Consider the following 24,171-nt stretch of genomic DNA (forward strand, 5'->3'; position numbering starts at 1 on the left):
TTGATCAATTACACAAGAATTGGCTTGAATCATCAAAAACCCCAAAAAATTTGAAGATGTCGAAAATACCCATGAGAATGCATGAAAAATGCATGAAATCAAGAAATAAACTTGAAAAAGAAGGGCAAAAGGGTCTTATCGGCTTCTAAGGACAAAAACCTTGCAAAAATCTTGAAGGAAAACGACAAAAATTTGATGGTGGAGCCAAGAGCCAACGCGGAGAGAGAGAAGGAAAAGAAAAAGTTTGAACAGTGACTTTGAAAAAGTCCAATTCTGCCTTTTGAAAAAACTGATACACGAGTTTCGATCGGTTGAAAATCAGCCTCGACCGGTCGAAACAGACAGAGGCTCCCTCTCTCAAAAATTTTAAAATTTTTAAAAATTTCAATCGGTCGAAAAACAGAATGGACCGATCGAATCAAGCAGAGGCTCACCATATTTTTCAGGAAAAACACAATTTTTGAAAAACAAATTGATTTAACTCAAAGCATTAAAATTTAAAACCAAAAATGCATGAGTATGAGATGATATGATTTTCCAATCAAGAATTTTAAGCCCAATATTCCCAAAAACAAAATTTTGCATTCTCCACAAATTTTCAAGCAACAAATTTAGTTTGCACATAATTCAAAGTGATTGTAAAAACTTGGTTGGTTAGACCATAAACACACACAATAACATGTACAATGTTTAGCAACGAGTAACTCGTATAGTGTGTGCGACTAGCAAAGACATGAGATACATGTGAGGTGATACGTGAATAACAATCAATCACAGAGTCTACAAAATTCATCACAAAGAATTTTAAAAGAGACTATCACCTAAAGAGTTACATCATATAACTCCCACATCTCCTAGATCATAAGCTTGCAATCATGTAAATTTATTGTATTTATACCTCATAATATACATTCCAATTTTAAGTTTATGTGAGTTTGGCATCAAGTCTAATAGTACACACCAATTAGATTTTAAGAATTAAGCACTTTTACCGAGACTTCACCTTATGTTCTTTTTGTGCATGTGCTACACTTTCTCGAGTACAAAATCTTATGATATGCACTAAGGTGTTCATGATTGGCTAGTGAACAGTGGTGAGATGGTTATTTATGCCTTTCTCTAAAAGTTCAAGTCCAACATTTAAAAACAAGTGACTTCAAGATTAAGACATAGTAATCAAAAACCATACACATCTTTCCCACACAACATGCACTACAAATTTTCAACTAGTAAAGTGCAATAAATAAGCTCATCAAAGCTAAACAAGGTACAAAAAAAACATGTTATGTGAAAATAAATTGACCAACCTTGTTTTCAAAAACCAAGAAGAATAATGCAAAAACAAAATGTGCTTCCTTTTTCCCTTTTTTTTTTTTTATTTTAATAAAAATAAAAACACCTAGAATGAAATGCATGAATGTTATGCAATGCAAATCCTAAAGACAAAAAAAAACACAACCAAAGAACAATGATCACAAAGGGTAGAGAAATGAAGCACAAGGACCAAGAGGCCAAAGACAGATTAGGGACACAGAATCACACCAATCACTTGACGAAGAGTCTCAAACTTACTTCTATCAAGAGGTTTGGTAAAAATGTCAGCATTCTGACTCTCTGTAGGAATATACTCAAGACACACAATTTTTCTTTCAACAAGATCCCTAATGAAGTGATACCTAATCTCTGTGTGCTTAGTTTTAGAATGCTGAATAGGGTTCTTAGATATGTCAATAGCACTAGAGTTATCACAGTAAACCACCATAGTATCTTGGGATATCCCATAATCTGTTAAAACCTTTTTCATCCAAAGAAGTTGTGAGCAACAACTTCGAGCAGCAATATATTCTGCCTCGGCAATAGACAAAGACACAGAATTTTGCTTTTTGCTCATCCAGGCAACAAGGTTAGCACCAACATAAAAACATCCACCAGTGGTGCTTTTTCTATCATCAGCATTACCAACCCAATCAAAATCAGAAAAACCAGCAAGAGATAGATTAGACTCTTTGCTATAAAATAATCCATAGTCACAAGTTCCAGCAACATATTTAATTATTCTTTTAACAGCATTTAAGTGTGAAACCTTAGGATTAGACTGAAATCTAGAACAAACACCAACACTAAATGCAATATCAGGCCGACTAGCAGTCAAATATAACAAACATCCAATCATACTTCTGTATAGTGTAACATCAACAGACTCACCTGATGAATCATTTGTTAGTTTTGCATTGGCGGCCATTGGTGTTCTAGCATGGGCAGCATGGTCCAGTCCAAATCTCTTAACAAGATTCTTTGCGTATTTGGCTTAGTTGATGTAGATCCCTGAATTCGTTTGCTTCACCTGTAATCCCAAGAAATATGTTAGTTCACCAACCATACTCATTTCAAACATTGCCTTCATTTCATCTGCAAAAGAATGAGCAAGAGAGTCATTAGTAGCACCAAAAACAATGTCATCTACATAAATTTGAGCTACAACAAAACTATTATTATCCTTTCTTATGAAGAGAGTAGTGTCTGCAAATCCCCTTTTGAAGCCGTGCTCAGTAAGATATGCAGTCAATCTATCATACCAAGCCCGTGGAACTTGTTTCAAACCATACAGTGCTTTCTTCAATTTGTACACATCATCCGGTCTGTAAGGGTCAACAAATCCTTTAGGTTGTTCAACATAAACTTCTTCTTGCAGCATTCCATTCAAGAAAGCACTTTTGACATCCATTTGATATAACTTGAAGTTTAGATGACTAGCTATAGCCAGCAATATCCTAATGGATTCCAATCTTGCTACTGGAGCAAAGGTCTCATCAAAGTCAATCCCTTCCACTTGTGTGTAACCTTGAGCAACAAGTCTTGATTTATTTCTGATGACAGTGCCATGTTCATCTGATTTGTTCTTGAAGATCCACTTAGTTCCAATTACATTCACACCCTTTGGTCTAGGAACTAATTCCCACACATCATTCCGAACAAATTGATGAAGTTCTTCATGCATAGAGTTCACCCAATCAGCATCTTGAAGTGCTTCATCTACCTTCTTCGGTTCAAATTGGGACAAATAGCATAAGAGTGTAATTACACTTAAGGCTTTTGACCTTAATCTCATATTGTCATTCAGACTTCCCAATATATTTGAGGAGGGATGATTCAGTCTTACTCTAGAGGAAGGACCTTTAATTAGAGATCTGGATGTACCTCTTTGTTCTGATGAAGGACTAAACTCATGTTGAACCTGTTGAGTCTCATGAACTGGAGTGGATGGTTCAGGACTTGATGGCACAGATATTGCATCATTCAACACCATTAGCTCCTCATCACTATGTTTCACAACATAATCATTAGGGAGAGAGTCATTAACTTCTATTGGCTTATCTTGAACCTGAGTAGTACTTTCTGGATGTGCTTCTGGACATACTTCATCATTGATCACAACATTTGAAGATTCCATGACAGTTTTGGTTCTCAGATTGTATACCCTATATGCCCTACTAGTAGAAGAGTACCCTAATATCCTTTGTCACTCTTAGCATCAAATTTCTCTAGGTGCTCTCTATCACGTAGAATGTAACAATCACTACCAAAAATCCTGAAATACTTGACAACTGGCTTCTTTCCTCTCCAGAGTTCATAGGGAGTCTTCTTGGAGTCAGGTCTGAAATACACCCGGTTTAGCGTATGGCAAGCAGTGTTAACTGCTTCTCCCCAGAAAGATTTTGGCAATTTTTTATTGTGCAACATCACACGTGCCATCTCTTGAACGACCCTATTTTTTCGTTCAACTATTCCGTTTTGTTGCGATGTCTTGGGTGATGAAAATTCTTGATGTGTGTCCTGTTCATTGCAGAAAGTAGCTAGCTTGGTATTCTCAAATTCTCTTCCGTGGTCACTTCTAATTCTAGCTACCACTATATCTTTTTCAACCTGCAATTTCTTACACAGATGTATCATTTTCTCAGGAGCCTCAGCTTTATCTTTCAAGAGTACAACCCAAGTATATCTGGTAAAGTCATCCACAAACACTAGAATGTACTTCTTTCCTCCCAAACTCTGAACTCTAGCAGGACCCATAAGATCAATGTGCAGTAACTCTAGAGGTCTTGAAGTTTGAACACTAGCCACAAACGGATGTTTAGATTTTATCTGTTTACCTATCTGACATGGTCCACATATGCACTTGTCTATCTTCTCAAATTTAGGTAAACCAACAACAGCATCACATTTTGAAATCTTTTCTAACTGCTTATGAGTTGCATGCCCCAGCCGTTGATACCACAAATCAACTTGATCAATCTTTGCACTAAAACACTTGTTGCTTATGCTTGGTGTCAATCCATAACAGTTGTCCGCCGTTCGTACACCAACACACATACAGTCACCTCCACCATCAAGTATTTCACATTCATGCTTAGTGAAGAGAACATTTAGTCCATTGTCACAAATCTGACTGATGCTGAGTAAATTTGCCTTTAGTCCATCAACATACCAAACATCTTCAAAGACCGGTAACCCTGGGATGTCCACAGTTCCAATGCCTCTGATGACAGATTTGTTTCCATCTCCAAAAGTGACTGTACCAATCTTTCCTTCAAAAAGAGTCTTGAATAATCCTTTGTTTCCTGTCATATGCCTGGAACAACCACTATCCAAATACCAAAGACAAGAATCACGTGCCTTTAAGGTGGTTAAGGCAGTATAACACAAATAATTATTACCACATATGATAAGACCAAGATGTTCAAGGAAAGATTTAACAAACTCAACAAGAAACAAACATACAAAGTAAGCAAGTTGATGAATAAGCAGAAAGAATTTCCAAAAATCCATACCAAGGGGTCAAGGATCAGCTCAAAGATCAAAGGATCAACAACAAAAAGAGCTACTGGCTCTGATACCACTTGACAGTTTTTAGACCCCTTAAACAATTGATTAAACCTAGGTAATTAGCCAAGTTGTTACTTAGTCCAATTAAACAAGTCTAGGTTATCACAATAATAAAGATCAAATCATGCAAAACAGCGGAAAATAAATAACACACGATATGATCACCCAGGAAACCAAATCGGTAAAAACCTGGGGAGGATTTGACCTAGCTATCCTCAAGGTAAACTTGAATCCACTATCTGAAAGAATCGAAGTTCATACAAAAGGACTTACAAGCACCCCCGCTCGACTTCCTAATGCTACCAACCAGTAGAACTTACTGACACGACCACGTGCAAGCTCTGAATACACGGACTTCTTCTTTCTTGGATTCCCACCAGCTACAAGCACCCCGCTTGTGTGTTCTTTAAGCTTTAATGGCAGCAACTGTTTTGATCATCAAGGTGTAGAGAATATCTCCTCCTTGAAAACCCTAAATTTGTGTAAAAGAAAGCTCCTCTAGATCTCACAAGAGATTTACACAAACTGCAATATGAGCAATACTAAAACGTGACTAGGGTTTGCCTTTTATACTTAGGACAAATAAGAAACCCTAAAAACGTTTTAAAACAACTAGGGCTGAGTTGGAAAATTCTGCAGAAAAGCAATCTGCCCGAGCTTCGATCGGTCGAGCCTAAGCTTCGATCGATCGAGCCAGGCCGAAAGCCACAGTGCTTTCTGCTTTACACTCGATTCCAACTTTACATTGACATACAACTTTGAGCTAGCTTTAAACACTTCTAAACACATTGTTTTGATCATGGTTTGCCAACAATACAAATTAGAGTTCTAAATATACAAAGTCCTAAACTTTAGAACCTAACATATACTAACTTTAGTAGGTGATGTTTAGAAAATGAAAATTGCTAGTCTCTCGCTCTTTCTCTCTCTCTCGCTCTCTCTACAGAAAATACCCATTTGGTGGGATGGTAAAATTGCGGCCGTAATTTTTGCTGATATCATAGTTTGGAGGATTGAGTAAACAAAGAAAGCTTAAAACAAAAAATTGAAGTGCAAAAGTTGTTGCAATTTTATCTCTCACATTGCATCTTCCTTCGTTATTTTTGTCGTACTGAGTAAACCTTCCTCTTGAACTTATTTTGATTATACTACGTCACTTAATGATGCATCACTTGTCAACTCGTGGCAGCAAAGCATCGCTCAGACAGACTAGATTAATTTTCAAACTCTTGGAGTAATGCTTAGATTTTTATTTTATTTTATTTATTTTTTTTTTTTTTGAGGTTGATGCTACCTTGTTCAAAACTTTACTTCCTCTTTGATCATGTGATTTGAGTTTGTGGGTCAGTTAATTTTACTTCTTGTTCAGGAGATCGCATAGCTATGTATGTTGATACTCTTATCATTTTCATCATCGATTGTTTTCAATTTTATATTTTATTTGTTTTAAGACTTTAGAGTAGAATTAGATGTATGAATATCGTTTTATTTTCATTAGGGAAAAACATTGAAGATGATACATTTGCTTCCAACAAATTGTAGTGGTATACTACCAACAGCAATTGATTGTGGACATGTATAAAATTGTGTTTTATTTGTGATAATATCAGGAATTTATCAGCAAATTTGATGGTTCTATCAATAGGATGGATTTGTACTTTAGAAATATCGTAACCCAAGAAACAAACTTTTGTTTGGAATAGTTTGATTTTCTTAGCAAAAACAACGAGACATTATGTTTAATGATATCAAGAAACGAATACAAATGTTTCCTAGGTTTATCAATAGACTTTGAGTAGAGAAGGACATCATCAATATATCATAATTGATTATACTAGTTGTACTAGTTAACTCTTCTTTTACCTTACAAGCAAAAAGATGAGACAGGCTATCAATGAACTTTTCTTTCCAATAAGGTTTTCAGGCTATCATTACGAAGCATAACTCTAGAGATATGAAGCATAACTCTAGATATGAAAATGTCTTGATACCATCTATAATTAGACATGGTAGGACATTGCAAGTTATTTAAATAAACACTTATAGGAAATAGAGGTAGAAACAAGTTTTTCCAAGTAGGAATGGAAATAGAGGAAAAAACAAGTTTTTCCTATGCTAAAAAGGAGCTAGGAACTTTTTGTGAACAATATGGCTTTGAGCCGTTAATTGCTCCCTCCAAGACACACTTTAGTTTCTTTGACTTTTTAGACTATCATAATAAAAAGATAACTGTAATAGAGAAAACGTTATCATGGACGAAGACAGAAAATCATAAAAAGGTGTACCAAACTTATACACCCTTTGAGTCAGTTATATTGAATCAAAGTAGTGGAGTCCAAGTGTTGGCTACTCCTATCAAAAAACCTAGTCTAAGTAGGAATGGACGAAAAATACAAGATTAAAAACTAGGAAAGTAAGGGGAATCTTGGGATAATATAGAAGCTTAGAAAATTGAGTTCTGATTACAATTGAAGCGAAGTAGCCTTTTCATAGGCAAAATTAGACACTAATTGAATGGTGAATAGTGAGCAGTAATTTAACTTTTTTACTATCATAGCAGATCTTCAACAGCTTTGTCGGTATGTGTCGATAGTAACGATGTAAATAGTGACTTTAGCAATTTTTTCAGTATGTGCCGACAGTATCATCTTTTGCAATTATAGAACTAAAGTAGGAAATCAGTCTTCAGCTAAGTCTAGAGTAGCAATTGAGTCATACCCAAACAAAGTCCAATTTAAAGAAACCATTTTTGAAGAATTTAGAGGTAGATAATTTTTCATTAAGCTTAAGGTCCCAAATAAGTTCAGTTAGGAATAGGATAGGTATTTTGTATCCCCTTTCGGTAAAATTGTAAATGTCTCCACCCTGTGGTTAATGCTTTTGGAAATTATCCGTTCATTTCGGCTCTATTGTGGCCTCTTATATGGGCCTTTTCAGGCCTTCACACCCATTTGCGGGTCTTTGTTTTTGCTTGACTAGTTTTTTATTTCAAGCCCAAAGGTCTCTTCAAAAGTTGGGTACCAATATGGTGTGTATCCTCAATGAGCCAAGCCACACCACTCTAGTCTCAAGTAAACTGGCAATGAAGGGATTTTAAGTTTCCACTAACTCTTCCAAGGAAATTGATATTCCACACTAGTTGAGCTGTGTGATCATATTAATTGGAAAATCCCATTTTGCTATTTTAAAAATTATAATCGGCTTTAACCTGACATCGATTTCTAGCCATGCGTGCATGGTGAATTAGTATGAATACGCAAAAACTGTTACTTTACTTTTGATATTTTACTTCACTTAAATTTAGTTTGCAATGAAATTTTTAGATTTTACTTTTAATGTCAATATATTTAGTTTAAACATTAAGACTACACGGTGATCATCTCACCACATGTTTAGTTTTTGCTTTTAGATGGATACCATAGCTCAGACTGTTGAACATGTTATGATAACTTAAAACAAGATTGACATCATCAATCCTCTAACCGTGAAGGAAAATTCATCCAAAAGTTGCAACCGGGTTGTTGCAAATGATGGTTATGATATATACTTTTTTGGTTTTGCTTATTATCAAAAAGCATGTAACCAGTGTTGTATCAAGATATTGTATTTTCCCGAAATAGGATGTAGCTCTATTTCCATTTTTTATTCTAGACTGGACTTGACTTTTCATTTTTGGGTAATTACACTCTCCTCTATTGAGATTTGGGGGAATAACACTTCACTCCAAACTTAAAAGGGAAAAAACATGAGAGATTTGAAGAAAATAATATTCCCCACTCCATTAATATTAGTAATGATATATTCTAATTAAAAAAAAAAAAATTCTCTTTACCTAAGTTTAACCATGGTTAGTAAAAAGAGAATAATATAAACTCAATTCTATCTAGTACGTAAATTGTAAACAAATTGACTTAATTTTTTATTTTTGTGAAGAATTTTTTTTTTTTTTTTTTTGACTTAAACGAAGACTGAGCTGCATATTCAACTGATATTTTTCAAGTTTGAATTGCGAAATATAGGTATTTACTATCTCAATATGCTAAGTTTTGGTTGCTTATTAACCTTACTTAGTAAAACATTGTTTGATTGAAATATATATATATATATATATATATCTTAACAACCCCTCCCCACCCAAAACACATGAATTATAATCTAAAAAGGAAAAAAAAAGGTGATGAGTCTTGATTATTTAGGTGTACCTCATCATAGGCTCATCATAGGGTAGGTTAAGTGTAGACATTTGAACTTTGAAATGCAAGGTAATTTTAGAATTCTACCCTTAACCAAAGGACAAGTTAGTATACAATATTTTTTTTCTCCAATTTAATAGAATTTGGTCAAATGAATGTCAAGGGGGAACTATTTTTTCCCTTCAGGTTTGTGGTAGAATGTCATTCCCTCAAAACTCAAGGAAAAGAAGTTTAACTAACCTTTTTCTTTTCCTTTTTTTTTTTTTTTTTTAAGTTTCCTTGCTTTTATTATTATAATAAAAGTTCCTTTGCTAAATTGATGGCAAATCTATGATTAATTAAATCAGATTTTCTTTAAAAAAAAATGATAAAGACATCAAAAAAGAATGAAATATCATATGAGGATATTGGTGAGTGGTTAATATATTTCGAATCTCATTATTATTAAAGAAATTTTGAAAGCAAAAACAACCATTTTACTTCCCTTCATTATAATTTTGTTATTTTAATGTACACTAAATTTTGTTTTGGTTGTTACAAAAATTTTATTGAAAAAGAAAAAAAAAATTGTGCAACATATGTACCAATTACTAGCATAATTTTCAGATCTAGACCGTTCAAAAAACTGGTAAAGGGAGAGGTTCAAAGTTTTTAAGGTCGAAACAAGGTTCGATCGAGGTAGAGCCGCTATGACATCATAATTACTTTAATAATTAATTAAAACCTAAATATAGATATTAAATTTATAAAACTAGCAAAATTGACTAATATATCTATATATGTGAGGGAAATTTAATAATTTTTAAGCATATATTTAATAATTAAATAAGTAAGTTAATAAATAAAATAATAACCATGAAAAAATTATAATTTATGATTAATTTTTGAAGTAGAGTTGAATATCTTTGAAGAATTTTAATTTTATATATATATATATATATATATTATATTCCTTGTAAGAGATGGATAATTTAATTATGTAGAATAGAATTGTGTTAAGTTGTTTTTATTAAAAAAAAAAAAATTTCGTTGAGTTTACTTCAAGTATTTTTTTAGTTATTGTTGAGCATCAACTTGCAAGCTTAGCTGAGTGGTTAGGCTCTAACTCCATCTCTGACAGTGCCTAGGTTTTAAACTTGGAAAGCGCACTTTTTTTATTTTTTCTTATTTAATAGGCATGCTTGAACTGGGGTTGGACTGTACGGTTCACGCAGAACCGTGCATGTTTGAACCGGGATTGGATCGTATGGTTCATGCCACCAGTTCTACATGAACTGTGCGATCCAACCCTGGTTTAAGGGGTTCATGGAATTAACAATAAATCTGGTTCTCTATGCTTAAAAAACTGGATTTTAGTCCGATTCCCGGTTAACCCAATCGGACTGCATGGTCCGATTCGGATCTAAAAACCATGATTACTAGTATATAAAATAAGCAAAAAAATATATTTATAAATTATTTTTATTCCCCAAACACACTTAGTTAGTGAAATGATTTTTTTTTTCAATGACTTTCTTTTTCAGATAATTCAACAGTTTGTGGGGAGAGAAGGAATTTAAATCGTGTATGTTTTTTTATTGAAAATACCACTTCACATGCAACAACCAAAATGATCATATTCTAATTTTCCCATAACTTGTTGCATGACATCTTGGATCAAGAGTTTCATGTTGAGATAGGAAGAACCCTCCATTGCACCCTTGGCCATCTCCCCAAGCTCTCTAACTCTCTTTCTTCTTTCTTCTCCTGCGTCTCCTTCTTCCATCAACTGATCTATAGCCCTTGTAAATTCATCCCTATTTAGCACCACCCCAAACTTCTCTTCCTCTACCCAGTTTACAACAAATTCAGCCCCTAAACTCACACCAACCTTCAACACCTGTACAATAAACTTTTCATTATAAAATTGATCAGCAAACAAGGGCCAAGTTATTATTGGCAAGTAAGGACGAACCCAGAATTTTAAACTAGAGGGAGCCAAAGTTTAAGAAAGAAAAAAAACTCCAAATAAGCATCTATATAGTATTAACAAATTATAAATACACAAAATCATTATTTCTTAATACATTATAAAATCCATATAAGTATCAATATAGAGCGTTAAGTGCGGATCAGCACTTCCCTTAAGAACTAGAGCGTTGACTGCACTAACAGTTGCAGTCCTTTGTGGTTTCATGCAATAACTCCAAACCAAATTGTTTCTAACACTTATTTGAGGTCTGCCCAGCTCAAACACATAAACAAATACATTAACAGTGCGTGGATTCCAGTTATAAAATCTCTTATCGTCAAATATGAGATCACCAAAAACTAATTGTTATCTTGACATGATGATAAAAAACAATCATCATAGAATGGAGACATAAAGGTTCAAACACTATCATATATATATATATATATATATATATATATATATACACATCAACGCTGCTACAAAATCAAGCAATAAGCTAAGAAATTCACATACCCTCCAAAAGCCATTTCCAAACTCAAACTATCAAAAAAGTCATTCCCAAACACATAATCTATAAAACTCATTCTCAAATTCTTAAGCGTAATTGGACTCTCAAAGTTTTATTTTTCCAACTACATTCATTATTCTCAACGGTCATAAACAATCATAAAAACCACATTAAGCGCTTAACAAATCAAACATCAAAATTTATTCATTTGATAACCAAGCCTGAAAATTCCCAAACCACACCACTCTAAATACCAAGCTTACATTCAACACCAACCACAAACACTTGACCAACATACCCATGACCTCAAATTCGAAGCCCCCATATACGATCCAACAAACCAATCATAAAAAAATTCCCATATTTTGTCCAGTACCACCCTAGGAAGCAAGGGTGCAAATTCGTGTGTAGGTGTGAGTACTGTGAAGTGACTCAAATTTTTTTGAAAAAATAGAGTGTGAGTGTGGTAGGATACGTTTACTAATAAATTATTAAATATTTATTGTAGGAACACATTTTGCAACCCAAGCCCAAGATGTATGGGATATTGGCCCAGTGAGCTTAGTACAATAAATTTGTAGAGAATGGGTCAAAGAACTAGACCGTAATAAATTTGATAACGGCTAGTATGGATTTAGAGGATGATCAAGCAAGAACAAGGAACATAAAACTGAATGAATTCACTGTCCGAGGACATAAGTTTTCATATAAATCAACTAAACAGGTTACAAATATAACTTTGATTGCTACAATGTTTTTCTCTCTTCATTTTCGGGTCCCCATCTATGAAGGACCACTTACATTATATAGTTTCCTCTGGACGATCTTGATCCTACACTTGTCAATCATTTGAGCCACTACTTGAGTGCTTGTCCCATCAGACACCCTTTCTGACTTTTTGTGAATTGTGGTAGCCAAAGTAGCACTGTTCAGGGGTCTTCTCCACATAAATACGACCAGAAGTTTAGCTGCACGGCACTCAATGTGGTGGTAGTAGCTTTTCCTTAGATATTTTTGAGTTCTCATCCTTCTTGTGTGTTCATGATGCACGTCCCTATCATTAGAGCTTCCTCAAAAGTTCCCTTGACTATCGAGACATACATTTGAGCTGTACCTAGCATATCTGAGGAGTTATTCCTCCTCAGACCGCCCTCCCATTTGTATCTCACTCATTAGATTCTAAGCTTGACCCATCCAACACCATTCATTTGTTCTCGGATTACTATGCTCTCGGCCAAGAGCCAAGGCCCAATATATAGTTTGGGCCCTTAACCCTACATTTATTTCTTTAAAAAAAATATTATATATATATATATATATATTCATATAATGGTAATATATACCAATTTAAGAGCAATAATAAATACAAATAATTCAGTAATTTTAATTTAATTTGTTTAACCTACAAATAATTTGACAAATATATAATAAGTTAATAAATAAATAAAAATCAACTCAAGTTTATTTTTATTAATTTTTTAAACAAGTATTTCGACCAGTTTCTAGCCTAGTTTCGGCCTAAATCGACCCAAATCAGCATGAATCGAAAAATGAAAAAAAAAAAAAAAAAAAAAAAAAAAAAAAAAGGATAAGCGAATTGGGGCGTTGATGTGTGTTGAGTGTGGGTGTCGTGGCCCTAGAGCTACACCTGTGCTTCCCACCACCCACGTTGTAAACATACAAACCCATATCTCCCACCCACACACAAATAATAATAATAAAAATAAATAAATAAATTTCAAAACTAAAGAGGACAAGAATGAAGAACCCATTCAAACAAAATTTTTCATTTTGGTAGCTCACTTTACTAATTTCATTTTCCATCTACTGTTGCACAGCACTCATCCTCGCAGACATGATTCAGATACCACCATTCCCACAATTTTGGTTTTGGACTCAAAGATGGTCCCACTGAATACTAAATAGCTAAAAACAAGAGTAATGGCGGCTCTAGGAATATTTTTTAGGGTGATCACTAAGAAATTTAAATGATACAAAATTTAATAAAGATACAATTTGAATATATCAACGTCACAAAAAAAAATGCAAATACACAAAATATTACAATTTTTTTATACTAACAAAGAGAATAAGGAAAAAAAAAAGACTAATAAAAGATAAAGTGTAAATTGAAAATGCTGATATGAGAATAATAAAGTGATCACAACAATTTCATAACAAATCTTATATAACAAGTTGTTAGCATATTAATGGTGGGAAAAACATGTCAATTTTGAGCTTGAATTAGAGCAACAACTTACCACATAAGATTTATTGTGAAATTGTTGTGAAAATATTGTGGATGTAGCATTACTCTTATATTTATTGAACTCAAATTCTTATGGGTCTCAAGTAAAAGTGTTCAAAATTTTTATTAAGGTGGTCAAAATAGGTTAATTTAGTAAATAATATATTTTTTAAAAGTATATATATATACAATTTTTTCAAGTCAAGGTGGTTACGGAACATATTAATTTAAAATAATTATATATATATATATATATATTTTGCATGTATAATTTTTTTTTTTTGACAAGTGAGGGTGGTCCTAGGACTGGATCTGGATCCTCTCTATTTCTATTTGAAATGGAGAGTGTCCAATTAAGGGTTAGGATTTGCTTAAAAAGAATCTAAGGTCTACAAAGTGCCACCTTAATTAAAAGTTTTTAAGTTAACCAAATAACAAATAACTATGGTAAACAAAGTTAACTATGGTCCAAAAACAAAAAAAAAAAAAAAAAAAAAAAAAAAAAAAAGCACTAGATCCTTGTGTCCAGAATTTGGATCCCCTTCAAGACTCAGTTCTTCAATCCCAACTGCCCATCAGCCACCGGCCACCATCTTCGCTATTATCACGCTACTGTGGACCCATGAGTTGATATTCCAAAATTGGGGCGTCATTTCTCTCTCTCTTGTTCTTCGTTTGGCTTTTGCTACAGGCCCCGCGAGATGTGAATTTCGCGTTTATTTTATGTTCTGTGGTTGTGATTTATGGCTTGTTTTATATAATCAACTTTTGATGCTTCGTTAGTCTTTTGGTGTTTCTGAATATGATGAACTTATGGTGGTCTAGTAATTTAAGAAATGGGTGAAGCAATCAATCAAATGATCCAGAGCTTTGAAGCAAGGGAACAGTGAAAGTGAGGATAAGCATAGACATCAACCTAGCATCATTGTTATTATTATTATTTTGTTTGGATGAGCTATGGATTAATGGATTGAGTTTGTGCCTTAATTCAAGGACCATTGATAAGAGTAGTATTGGAGTTCAACAAATAAGATTTCTAGTTTTTTGGAGAGTTAAGTTATTTAGATTGTTTCATTTATTTGAGTTATCTTTTATTCTATTCGATTGTATCAACTTGTAAACTACACTGTATTTAAGCAATGAGACTTGAATAATAAAGCAAGCAAATTAAATCGCAAATGGTCTTTTCTTTCTCATGTTCTGGGAGGTAAGTCACCTCTAATTTGACTAACCTAATTCAATAAAGACCCTGCATAACTAACAAAGAAATTAGAAATCCTTTATCCTTTACATATAGTCAACTTCTGCAAAACCATTTTTTTGTTTTCTTTTTTGCCTCATTTTGGATTATTAACGTTTTGAGACATCAAAAAATGGAATTAAAAGTAGTGATTATTACATCAATGAAAAAGAATGATGTAGCTGAAAATTGAGAGCAAGCCAAATCAGTGTTTGATCACTTTGGTTGCTGGTGGCTGATGGGCACTCAGGGTTGAGATTGAAAGGATCTAAACCTGAGGATACGGTTGCTGCCTTGTTGGGAACCTAGGGTGGCTTTTTTGGGTTTTGGACAAGAGTTAACTCTGGTTACAAAATTTGAATTTGCTATTTGATTAGGTTAAAGCTGTTAAATGAGGTGGAATGTTATAGGCCTTTGATTGTTTTTAGGCAGATCCTAACCCTTAACTAGAAACTCTCCATTTCAAACAGAAATGGAGAGGATCCGGATTTGGGTCCACCCTTACAGACAAATAGAGCCGCCAGTGAACAAGAGGGTCCTCGATGAAGGACTGATAGTGTTAGAAAAAGGACAATCTTGTAAAGACAGAGCTCTATGGTAGCAGCCTTGCCTCTATAAAAACCTTCACAAACTTGATTCTCCTCCTCGACCGCATAGACTAACAAAGTAGAATGACTGTAAGACTGGGTGTTAGGGTCAAGATACACAACTTGACACACTTTGGTTTGTTGTGAATTGTGAAGGGTGTCACATTTTGGTATCTTGACCCTTACACCGAGGTTCATAGTTATCCCCTAGTTTACAAGATCTCTTATCCACCATCTTCAAACCCAATCCTGTTTGGTTCCTGAGAAAACAAAAAAAAAAAAAAACATAGTTTTTTAATCTTTTTTGTTTCATGGTGCTTTGAATTTCATTAATGTTTGGTGCACTTTGTAACGTATTTTTATTGCATTTTAGGTTCACAGATTCATAATTTTTTTTTTTTTTTTTATTGTTTTTAGAGCAACCAATCCATATAGATGGTTCAAAAGAGAAGAAAATGTTGGAAATTAGATTGAGATGTGATTTTCTTTCTTTGGAGTCATGTCTTCCATCTGTTTGTAGAAATGCTAGTATCAGAGAAAAAGCAGAAAAATAGTAAAGTTGATCAATTTTGAAAAGTTTTGAACTTGGTTGGCATTGGCCATGACAAGGATAATTTTGATTGATTGCTATGGAGGTGCCCAAAAGGGATGACCAACCTTAAAAGGGATAATCGATCCCAAAAGGGATGATCGACCCCTAAAAGGGATGATCAATCCTAAAAGGGACGACCAATCCCAAAAGGGATGACTAACCCTCGAAAGGGATGACTAACCCTAAAAGGTATGACTGACCCCGAAAAGGATGATCAATCCTAAAAGGGATGATTGATCCCTAAAAGGGATGACTAACCCCAAAAGGGATGATCAATCGAAAGGGATGACCAACCTCAAAAGGGATGACCGACCCCCAAAAGGGATAACCAACCCCAAAAGGGAAGACCAACCCCAAAAGGGATTATCGATCCCAAAATGGACGACTGACCTTAAAAAGGGATGACCAACCCCAAAGGATGATCGACCCTTGAAAGGGATGATTGATCCCAAAAAGGATGACTGACCCTCGAAAGGGATGATCAACCCTAAAAAGGGATGACTAACCCCAAAAGGGATGATTGATCCCTAAAAGTATGACCAACCCTGAAACGGATGACTAATCCTAAAAGGGATGATCAATCCCAAATGGATGACCGACCCCAAAAAGGGATGACCAACCCGTGGGTTGATGAATTAGGCAATCCCTGATCTTTACGACTCGTCCCCTAGGGTTTCCATGGGACTTACGTGGGGCCCACTCATGCATCCTTGTATGGAAATTACTTGCATATCATGACCAAAGGCCCTACTATGCAATCAAATATCTTATATATGGAAAGGTGATCCTGAGTATCTTAGGACCTTTCTCTCTACAAGGAAATTCCCCCGTATCAAGGGATTCGTGTCAGTTCTCTACCACTATATAAATCACAAACATTACCCTTCTTGAGGTATGTGAATCCTCCCTATCTTTTACACTCTTGAGTTTTTGGAGAGTTTTCTATTACTGACTTAACCTTCGGAGGGTTTTTGGCTGGTACCCACTGGTGCCCTTTGATTGGTTCTTCTCTTTTATTCTTCAAGTACATCCAATAACACGTGTGTGGAAGATCAAATCACTGATGATTTTTGTGCATCATTAGTTGGTGCCGTCTGTGGGGACAAGTGATAAGCTATATCGTCGTTTCAAAGACAAAGAGTTGTATGGTCTTGACACGATCAATGGCTACCATCAACTAAGAGCTTGAAAACCCACCCAACACCTTAGAGAAACAAGTGCAAACCCTCACTACGGCAGTTGATCGACTCACCTAACAAAATCATGAGCTGGAGTGAAAGTTGGGCCTGCACAACGAACAACATTCAAATGACCAAAATGACGAATAGGGCGGTGGCGAATGCAACAACAAGCGTCCCTTGATGAACGATGACCGGGAAAGGGACGACTAAGATGAAAGCATTTGAGCGAACCGACGAATGTCAAAAAGCATTTGAGGAACTAAGGCGTACCTCGCATATCCACCATTCCTCAGTCCATCCACACCCGATGAAAAGCTTTCCTCTACTTGGTCATATCCCCCATGGCTGTTAATTCAGCTCTTATCCAAAATGAGGATCGTATGCAATTACCTGTACACTAGAATAGCCAAGTGCTTAAAGGAGTAGAAGAAAGATATCCCCTCATGGAGAAGTTGGCCTTCACTCTAATCACAACAACTTGCAAGCTTAGGCCATTCTTAGAAATGCACACCATAGTAGTCTAGACAAATAAACCCCTCGGCCCAAGCATTAGTTGACTTCGTCGTAGAATTTACGATGAACAAGGCGGAAGGATGGGGGGCCGCCCCATAGGAGGTCTGAACAGAATGATCATCCAACAGACATGTTGGAAGGACTAGAGTAGTCCTACTATCTCTTGAAGGGGATGTCATAGAGTGTACCGTCTGACTCTAGTTCCCGATGACCATAATGGACTAAGTACGAAGTTGTACTAACGGGACTCGATTTAGCCAAAGCAGTTAGGGTTTCATCAGTTGTCATCCATAGCGACTCCCAAGTTGTCATCAAGCATATCAATGGAGACTACGAAGCCAAGGGAAAGTAGATGAAGAAGTACCTTATCCTTGTCAAGAGATGGACATATCAAAATTTTGCAGTAGAATTTTCACAAGTCTCATGGGAAGGAAAGGAACATGTTGATCGATTGGCCAAGGCCGCATTTGCTGAACACATGACTATCGATCATCAGGTACTATCCTTCACCCAACACTCCTCTACCATTGAGGAATTGAAAGTACAAGTGATATCAACAAGTACTGATTGGAAAATTCTTATCACCTCCTTCCTTAAAAATGGGATGATTCTGGACGACCACAACATGTCCCAAAGGTCGAAAGTTCGAGCATCACGCTTTGTGCTGATAAGAGAGGTTTCTCCTGACCATACCTAAAGTGTTTGATCCTTGACGAAGCAGACTATGTCATGAGGAAAGTCCATGAAGGGGTGTATGGAAACCACTTGAAGGTGTAATTGTTGGTCCACAGGCCCATACAAGCACGGTACTATTGTCCTACCATGCAGAAGGATGCCCAATCCTACGTAAAAGCATGCAATGAGTACCAACACTTCAGTAAGATCTCATGGCTAAACACTACGAAGGGAAGAACGAAGAAGGGATCCATCTACAGTTGGATATACTAGATGAGGTCAGGGCAATTGTTGAACAATGAATGGCTCGTTACACCTCATGGCTAAACACTGTAACACCAAGGTCAAACCTTGACACTTCAGCATTGGGAACTTGTTTTAAGGAAAATGACCATAGCTGCAAAGGATTCAGCACAAGAAAAGTTAGGACTCAACTAGGAAGGACCATACAGAATCATTGATTGCAACAGAAAGAGGACCTAATACTCATCCTAACAGGATGGATCAACAAACATGGATGCCCATGGGCACCTAATCCTCATCCCAACGGGATGGATCGACAACCAAGGATGCCAACGACACCTAATCCTTATCCAAAACTAGTCCAACCTATGGGATGGACTGATCAAGGATGCCTACGGGCACTTATTCCTCATCCAAAGACTAAGTCCTACCTATGGGTGGACTAACGAACAAAGTCATCTACAGATGGACAATCCAACATAAAGTCATCCCTAAGAGGGAAGGGCAACAATCAAAGTTGCCTACGGATGGACAATCCAAAATAAAGTCATCCCTACGAGGGAAGGACAATGACCTAAGTCGCCTCCGGGTGGATAGACGACCAAAGTCGCTTATGGGTGGACAGTCCAAAGTAAAGTCCTACTTAAGAGGAAAGGACAATGTCCAAAGTCACCTACGAGTGGACAGTCCAAAGTAAAGTCTTACATAAGAGGGAAAGACGACGACCAAAGTAAGTTCATCACCGAAAGGGAAGGATGACGACCAAAGTCAACTACGGGTGAATGACCGAACCAAGCCACTCACAAGTGCCTTGGTAAAAATTCTAAATCTTCCTACCAAGAGGTGAAGGGACAAACCAAGCCACCCACAAGTGCCCTAGTAAAAAATCCAAATCATCCTACCGATGGGTAGGGGGATGAACCAAGCCACCCACGAGGTCCTTGGAAAAGGATCTAAGTCTTCCTACCTACAGGGTGACAAAGGAACCAAGTCACCAAGGTGATGAACGATCCAAGAAATCCTCCAAAGATGATTGACTCAAGTAGAGATCATCTAGCCAAGTCACCAAGGTTGTAACATCCCGTCAGTTTAAAAAAAAAAAAAATGTAAAGTCAGCATTTTTTTGTGGACCACGTGTACCCCTACCTAACCCCACTCCCCACCACTCATTTTCACCCACCTCTCTTCTCTCTTTTGGCCGGCTCCCTCTTTTCTTTCTTTCATTTTTCTTTCTTTTCTCTTTACTTAAACACACACTCACCCACCGGCCTCCACTCCAAATCACACAATCTCACCATCATTTTTTCGGCAAGATCACCAGAAAAATACTTAGGAACCCCAAAGCATCTTCATTATTTTATTTGAGGTAAAAAAATTTCTCATCTTTTTGGTGGGTTTACACTTTTGCTTGAGGTTATTTTTATCTAAGCTTTAATAATGATACCCATGTGATTTATGAGTATTGGAAGTGATATTTATGTGTTTTTATGTATGAGTTTTGTATTGGTGGAATTATTTGATGAGTGGGTATATACTTTGTACTATTGATGACTGCTTATGGTTTATGTATAGTGAAAAATTTAGGGGTTTTAAGTTATTACATGTAATGGTTGGTAAATTTAATTTTTCCCTTGCCATTGGGTTTATTTGTAGTTAGTTGAAGTTCTAAATTTCTTATCTTGGAGGATATATTGATTTTGCTTTCATGGTTCTCTTAATGATGTAGTGTAAATTTTATGGAAGCTAGTCATAATGTTGGAGATGATATTAAATGGGTTAACTTTGTAAATTGGAGTTTATGCCTTGTGAATCTAATTGTTGAGAAACTTTGGAAGTAGAATATATTATTATTGATGAGGTTAGATACTAGGCTTGTCTAATTAAGTGATTAATTGGCAATTCCTAAATTGTGGCTAGATGCAATTTCAAGCTCTATGCTTATTGTGATAGGTTTACTTGATATTGTTTAGGTTCTAGCTAATCTCCTTGGAGCTTGGAGAACTAGGATTTTGCGGTTGCGAGGTAAGTAGCTTTTTAATGGAATTTTGAAAATATAATCATGTTGCATAAATGTTGTTTTTGGGTTAGACACATTTTTGGAAACTACCTATGAAAACTATATTTTCCTAAAAATTATTATGTCGTAACCTTAATATATACATGATTATATATATGAAAATGCATCATATTTGGTATCGCATTTTGGGAATGCATAAACTGTTGATATGGAAAAATGAGCATCTTTTATTCACTCTTAGATAAGGAAATCTTAGATTTTATGATATATTAGAAAATTTAAAGATGTTTATCTCGTCTTGTTATGTGGGAAATTGTTACAAAATCTTTTGACAAGAATGAAGTTGAAAACCTTACAAATTTTGTGGAAGTTTGATTATTTAAGGTTTTTCTGAAACTACTTGGTTATAAACTATGTATTTGAAAGAAAATGTATACCTGTGAGCTTTATGTGGTTTTAACACCATGCCATGTGTGATTTCCCGATGATCACCTGATATGGTTTCCGTAGTCTTTGTGACAATGGAATCAAATCTAGGTCAGTGCCCTTTCACTTTGGATGACGCGTTCTACCCTGTTGTCCATGCGGGGAAGAGGTTCCTTGATTGTGTGTGGGTGAGGCTGCTGTCCATGGGGCCAAAAGACCACATGCAAGAGAGGTCCTATTAGACGCGCTCTCTTTGCTGCCCATGGGGGGAGAGAAAAACCTTGAGGGTATGGGTGAGGCTGCTGTCCATGGGGCCAAGAGTTTGCATAACAAAGAGGACAATATCACACCAGTTGTGAATGGATGGATCCCCTGACCAGTTTATGTGGTAGTGTGATATATTTATAATAAGTTACCTTATGTTAGATATTATGGATTTGGAAATTATATTGTTGGTGCTCACAGATTATAGTATATAGTTTTAAGGTATTTACTTCGAGAAACTTTGTATTTCATTATTTAATCATCCTTGTCATATTATTATTATTGAAGATGAAACTTGCATTTCCCTCACTCCCATTAAATATGCTACTTATTGGGCTCTGTCTCATTCCATTATTTTCTAAACTTTTTAGAGTAGGCAAGAATTTTTTGAGACAGCTTTTGGTGGCTAATAGTAGTTAGACTAACTACTGATGGAGGCTGAACTTTTGTAATGGATATATTAGATGGTATACATCTTAGACTAGGCTTGACTCATTCTTTTGTATATTATAATGGTTATGACTGTATTCCCACTTATGGGACAAGTTGTTGATATGTAATTGTTTATTCATACTTCTATTCTTTTGTGGACAATGGTCCTTGTAATTAATGCTTAGAGCTCTGACTTACTCTGAGAGTACATTCTATGGGATTATTATGAAAATTCTTGATGTTGGCACTTGATAGGATTTATGTGGATTGAATTGTCAAAAAGGAAAAATTTACACGTACTTGAGACGTCTTTCTCATGCTTTGGACTCTTTGGGGTTTGGGCATGACAAAGGTGATGAATGATCCAATATATCCACTAAGGATGATCAACTCGAGTAGAGATCATCCAACCAAATCACCAAGGTGACGAATGATCCAAGAGATCCTCCAAAGAAGATCGACTCAAGTAGAGATCATCTAACCATGTCACCAAAGTGGCAAACGATCCAAATGATCCTCCAAAGATGGTCAACTCGAGTAGAGATCATTCAACCAAGTAACTAAGGTGACAACTGATCAAAGAGATCTTCCAAAGATGATCGACTTAAGTAGAGATCATTTAATCATGTCACCAAGGTGACAAATGATCCAAATTATCCTTTCCGAGAAATCCTTCAAATAGGATTGACTCAAATAAAGATTTTCGAACCAAGTCATTAAGGCTATAAATGATCCAAGTAATCCTCTAAAGATGATTGACTCAAGTAGAAATCCTCGAATCAAGTAACCAAGGTGACAAACGATCCAAGTAAACCTCCAAAGACGATTGAGTCAAACAGCAATCCTCTAATGACAATTGACTTAAGTAATGATCCTCTAATTAAGTTGCTAAGATGACCCAATATCCTGGCCAATCATCGGTATGCGTAAGTGGTGGTCAACCGAACAAGTTACACTGAATTCTCATGGAATAGGGGGCAAATAAATGAACCCCTAACACTCTACTATTACAAAACCTTCATATTCTGCACTCATCTACTTGTGTAACAACCACGGAATGAGGGGCAACTGATAGGGAATATTTTCACCATCTAGAAAGTTTTTAACACCCTAGAGTCTTCGATTACCAAAAGCATCGTCAGGTACCTTCCCTGACACTATGCAACACACTTCGCCTTAACGATCATCACGTATCAAGAGATTGTCAACATATCCGACCCAATAGATTGTGACCATGCCAATTGACTCTGTCATCAGGGATCTATCACGCATCCCCCTGACTAATTGGGTTGTGACCAAACTGATCGACTTTGTCATCAAGGATCTGTTGAGGGATGTCACACATCTTCCTAACTCATCGGTTTGGAAAGCCTAGGGGGTAGACAGATGATCAAGGATGCCCGCGTGCTCCTTATCAACTCCTAAGTCCGACCTAAGGGATGGACAGATGATCAAGGATGCCCATGTGCACCTGATCAAGTCCTAAGTCCTTCCTAAGGGATGGACAGACGATCAAGGATGCCTTGGTGCACCTAATTAAATCCTAAGTCCTACCTAAGGGATGTATAAACGATCAAGGATGCCTTTGCGCACTTGATCAAATCCTAAGTCCTACCAAAAGGATGGACAGATGATTAAGGATGCCTTCGTGCACTTGATCAAATCCTAAGTCCTTCCGAAGGGATAGCTAGACGATCAAGGATGCCCTCGTACACTTAATCAAATCCTAAGTCCTACCTAAGGGGTGGACAGACGATTAAGGATGCCCTCATGCACCAGATCAAATTCTAAGTTATACTCAAGTGGTGGATAGACAATCAAGGATGCCCTCTCTATCTCTTGCACTCTTGAGTTTTGGAGAGTCTTCTATTACTGATTTAACTTTCGAAGGGTCTTTGGCCAGTACCCCACTAGAGGCCTTTGATTGGGATTTTTTTTTTTTTTTTTTTCCTTTAGGTACATCCATTGGCACGTATGTGGACGATTAACTTACTGATGATTTTTGTGCATCATCAAGCCTAAACTTTAAGAGTATTAATAGTATTTTACCTTTTAATGGTATTTTGTCTTAGCTATTAAATAGTACTAGTATGTAGTCTCGTGCATATGCACGGGTACAATTAAAAATAATCTTAATTATACAATTTAAATTATACATAGTACTAACTTACATTTTTTTTAAGCTATATGTTTTTAAAATATGTAATGGTTTCT

General features: G+C 35.9%; 2 protein-coding genes across 2 annotated transcripts in view; both read right to left on the bottom strand.

The window, feature by feature from the left end:
* Window positions 1-1,522: 1,522 nt before the first annotated feature.
* LOC115986012 (secreted RxLR effector protein 161-like) lies at window positions 1,523-2,242 on the bottom strand. The gene is made up of 2 exons (XM_031108882.1): window positions 1,828-2,242; window positions 1,523-1,614 (listed from the first exon to the last, which is right to left on the bottom strand). Exons 1-2 carry the CDS (start codon window positions 2,240-2,242, stop codon window positions 1,523-1,525), a joined length of 507 nt encoding a protein of 168 aa, XP_030964742.1.
* An 8,426-nt stretch (window positions 2,243-10,668) lies between these two features.
* The window catches only part of LOC115986013, a 28,249-nt gene continuing 14,746 nt past the window's right edge, over window positions 10,669-24,171 (bottom strand). The window contains exon 5 of the mRNA XM_031108883.1: window positions 10,669-10,956. Within this exon, the coding sequence (XP_030964743.1) occupies window positions 10,669-10,956 (288 nt within the window). The remainder of the gene's footprint in view (window positions 10,957-24,171) is intronic.

The sequence above is a fragment of the Quercus lobata genome, chromosome 4 (assembly GCF_001633185.2).
Source record: "Quercus lobata isolate SW786 chromosome 4, ValleyOak3.0 Primary Assembly, whole genome shotgun sequence".
Lineage (NCBI taxonomy): Eukaryota > Viridiplantae > Streptophyta > Magnoliopsida > Fagales > Fagaceae > Quercus > Quercus lobata.

Excerpts from the sequence above, each read along its gene's own strand:
- LOC115986012 (XM_031108882.1), bottom strand. The coding sequence starts at position 2,242 with ATGGCCGCCAATGCAAAACTAACAAATGATTCATCAGGTGAGTCTGTT. Across the intron at positions 1,615-1,827 it reads AGAATATATTGCTGCTCGAA|AGAGTCAGAATGCTGACATT; the intron begins GTTGTTGCTCAC and ends ATATTCCTACAG.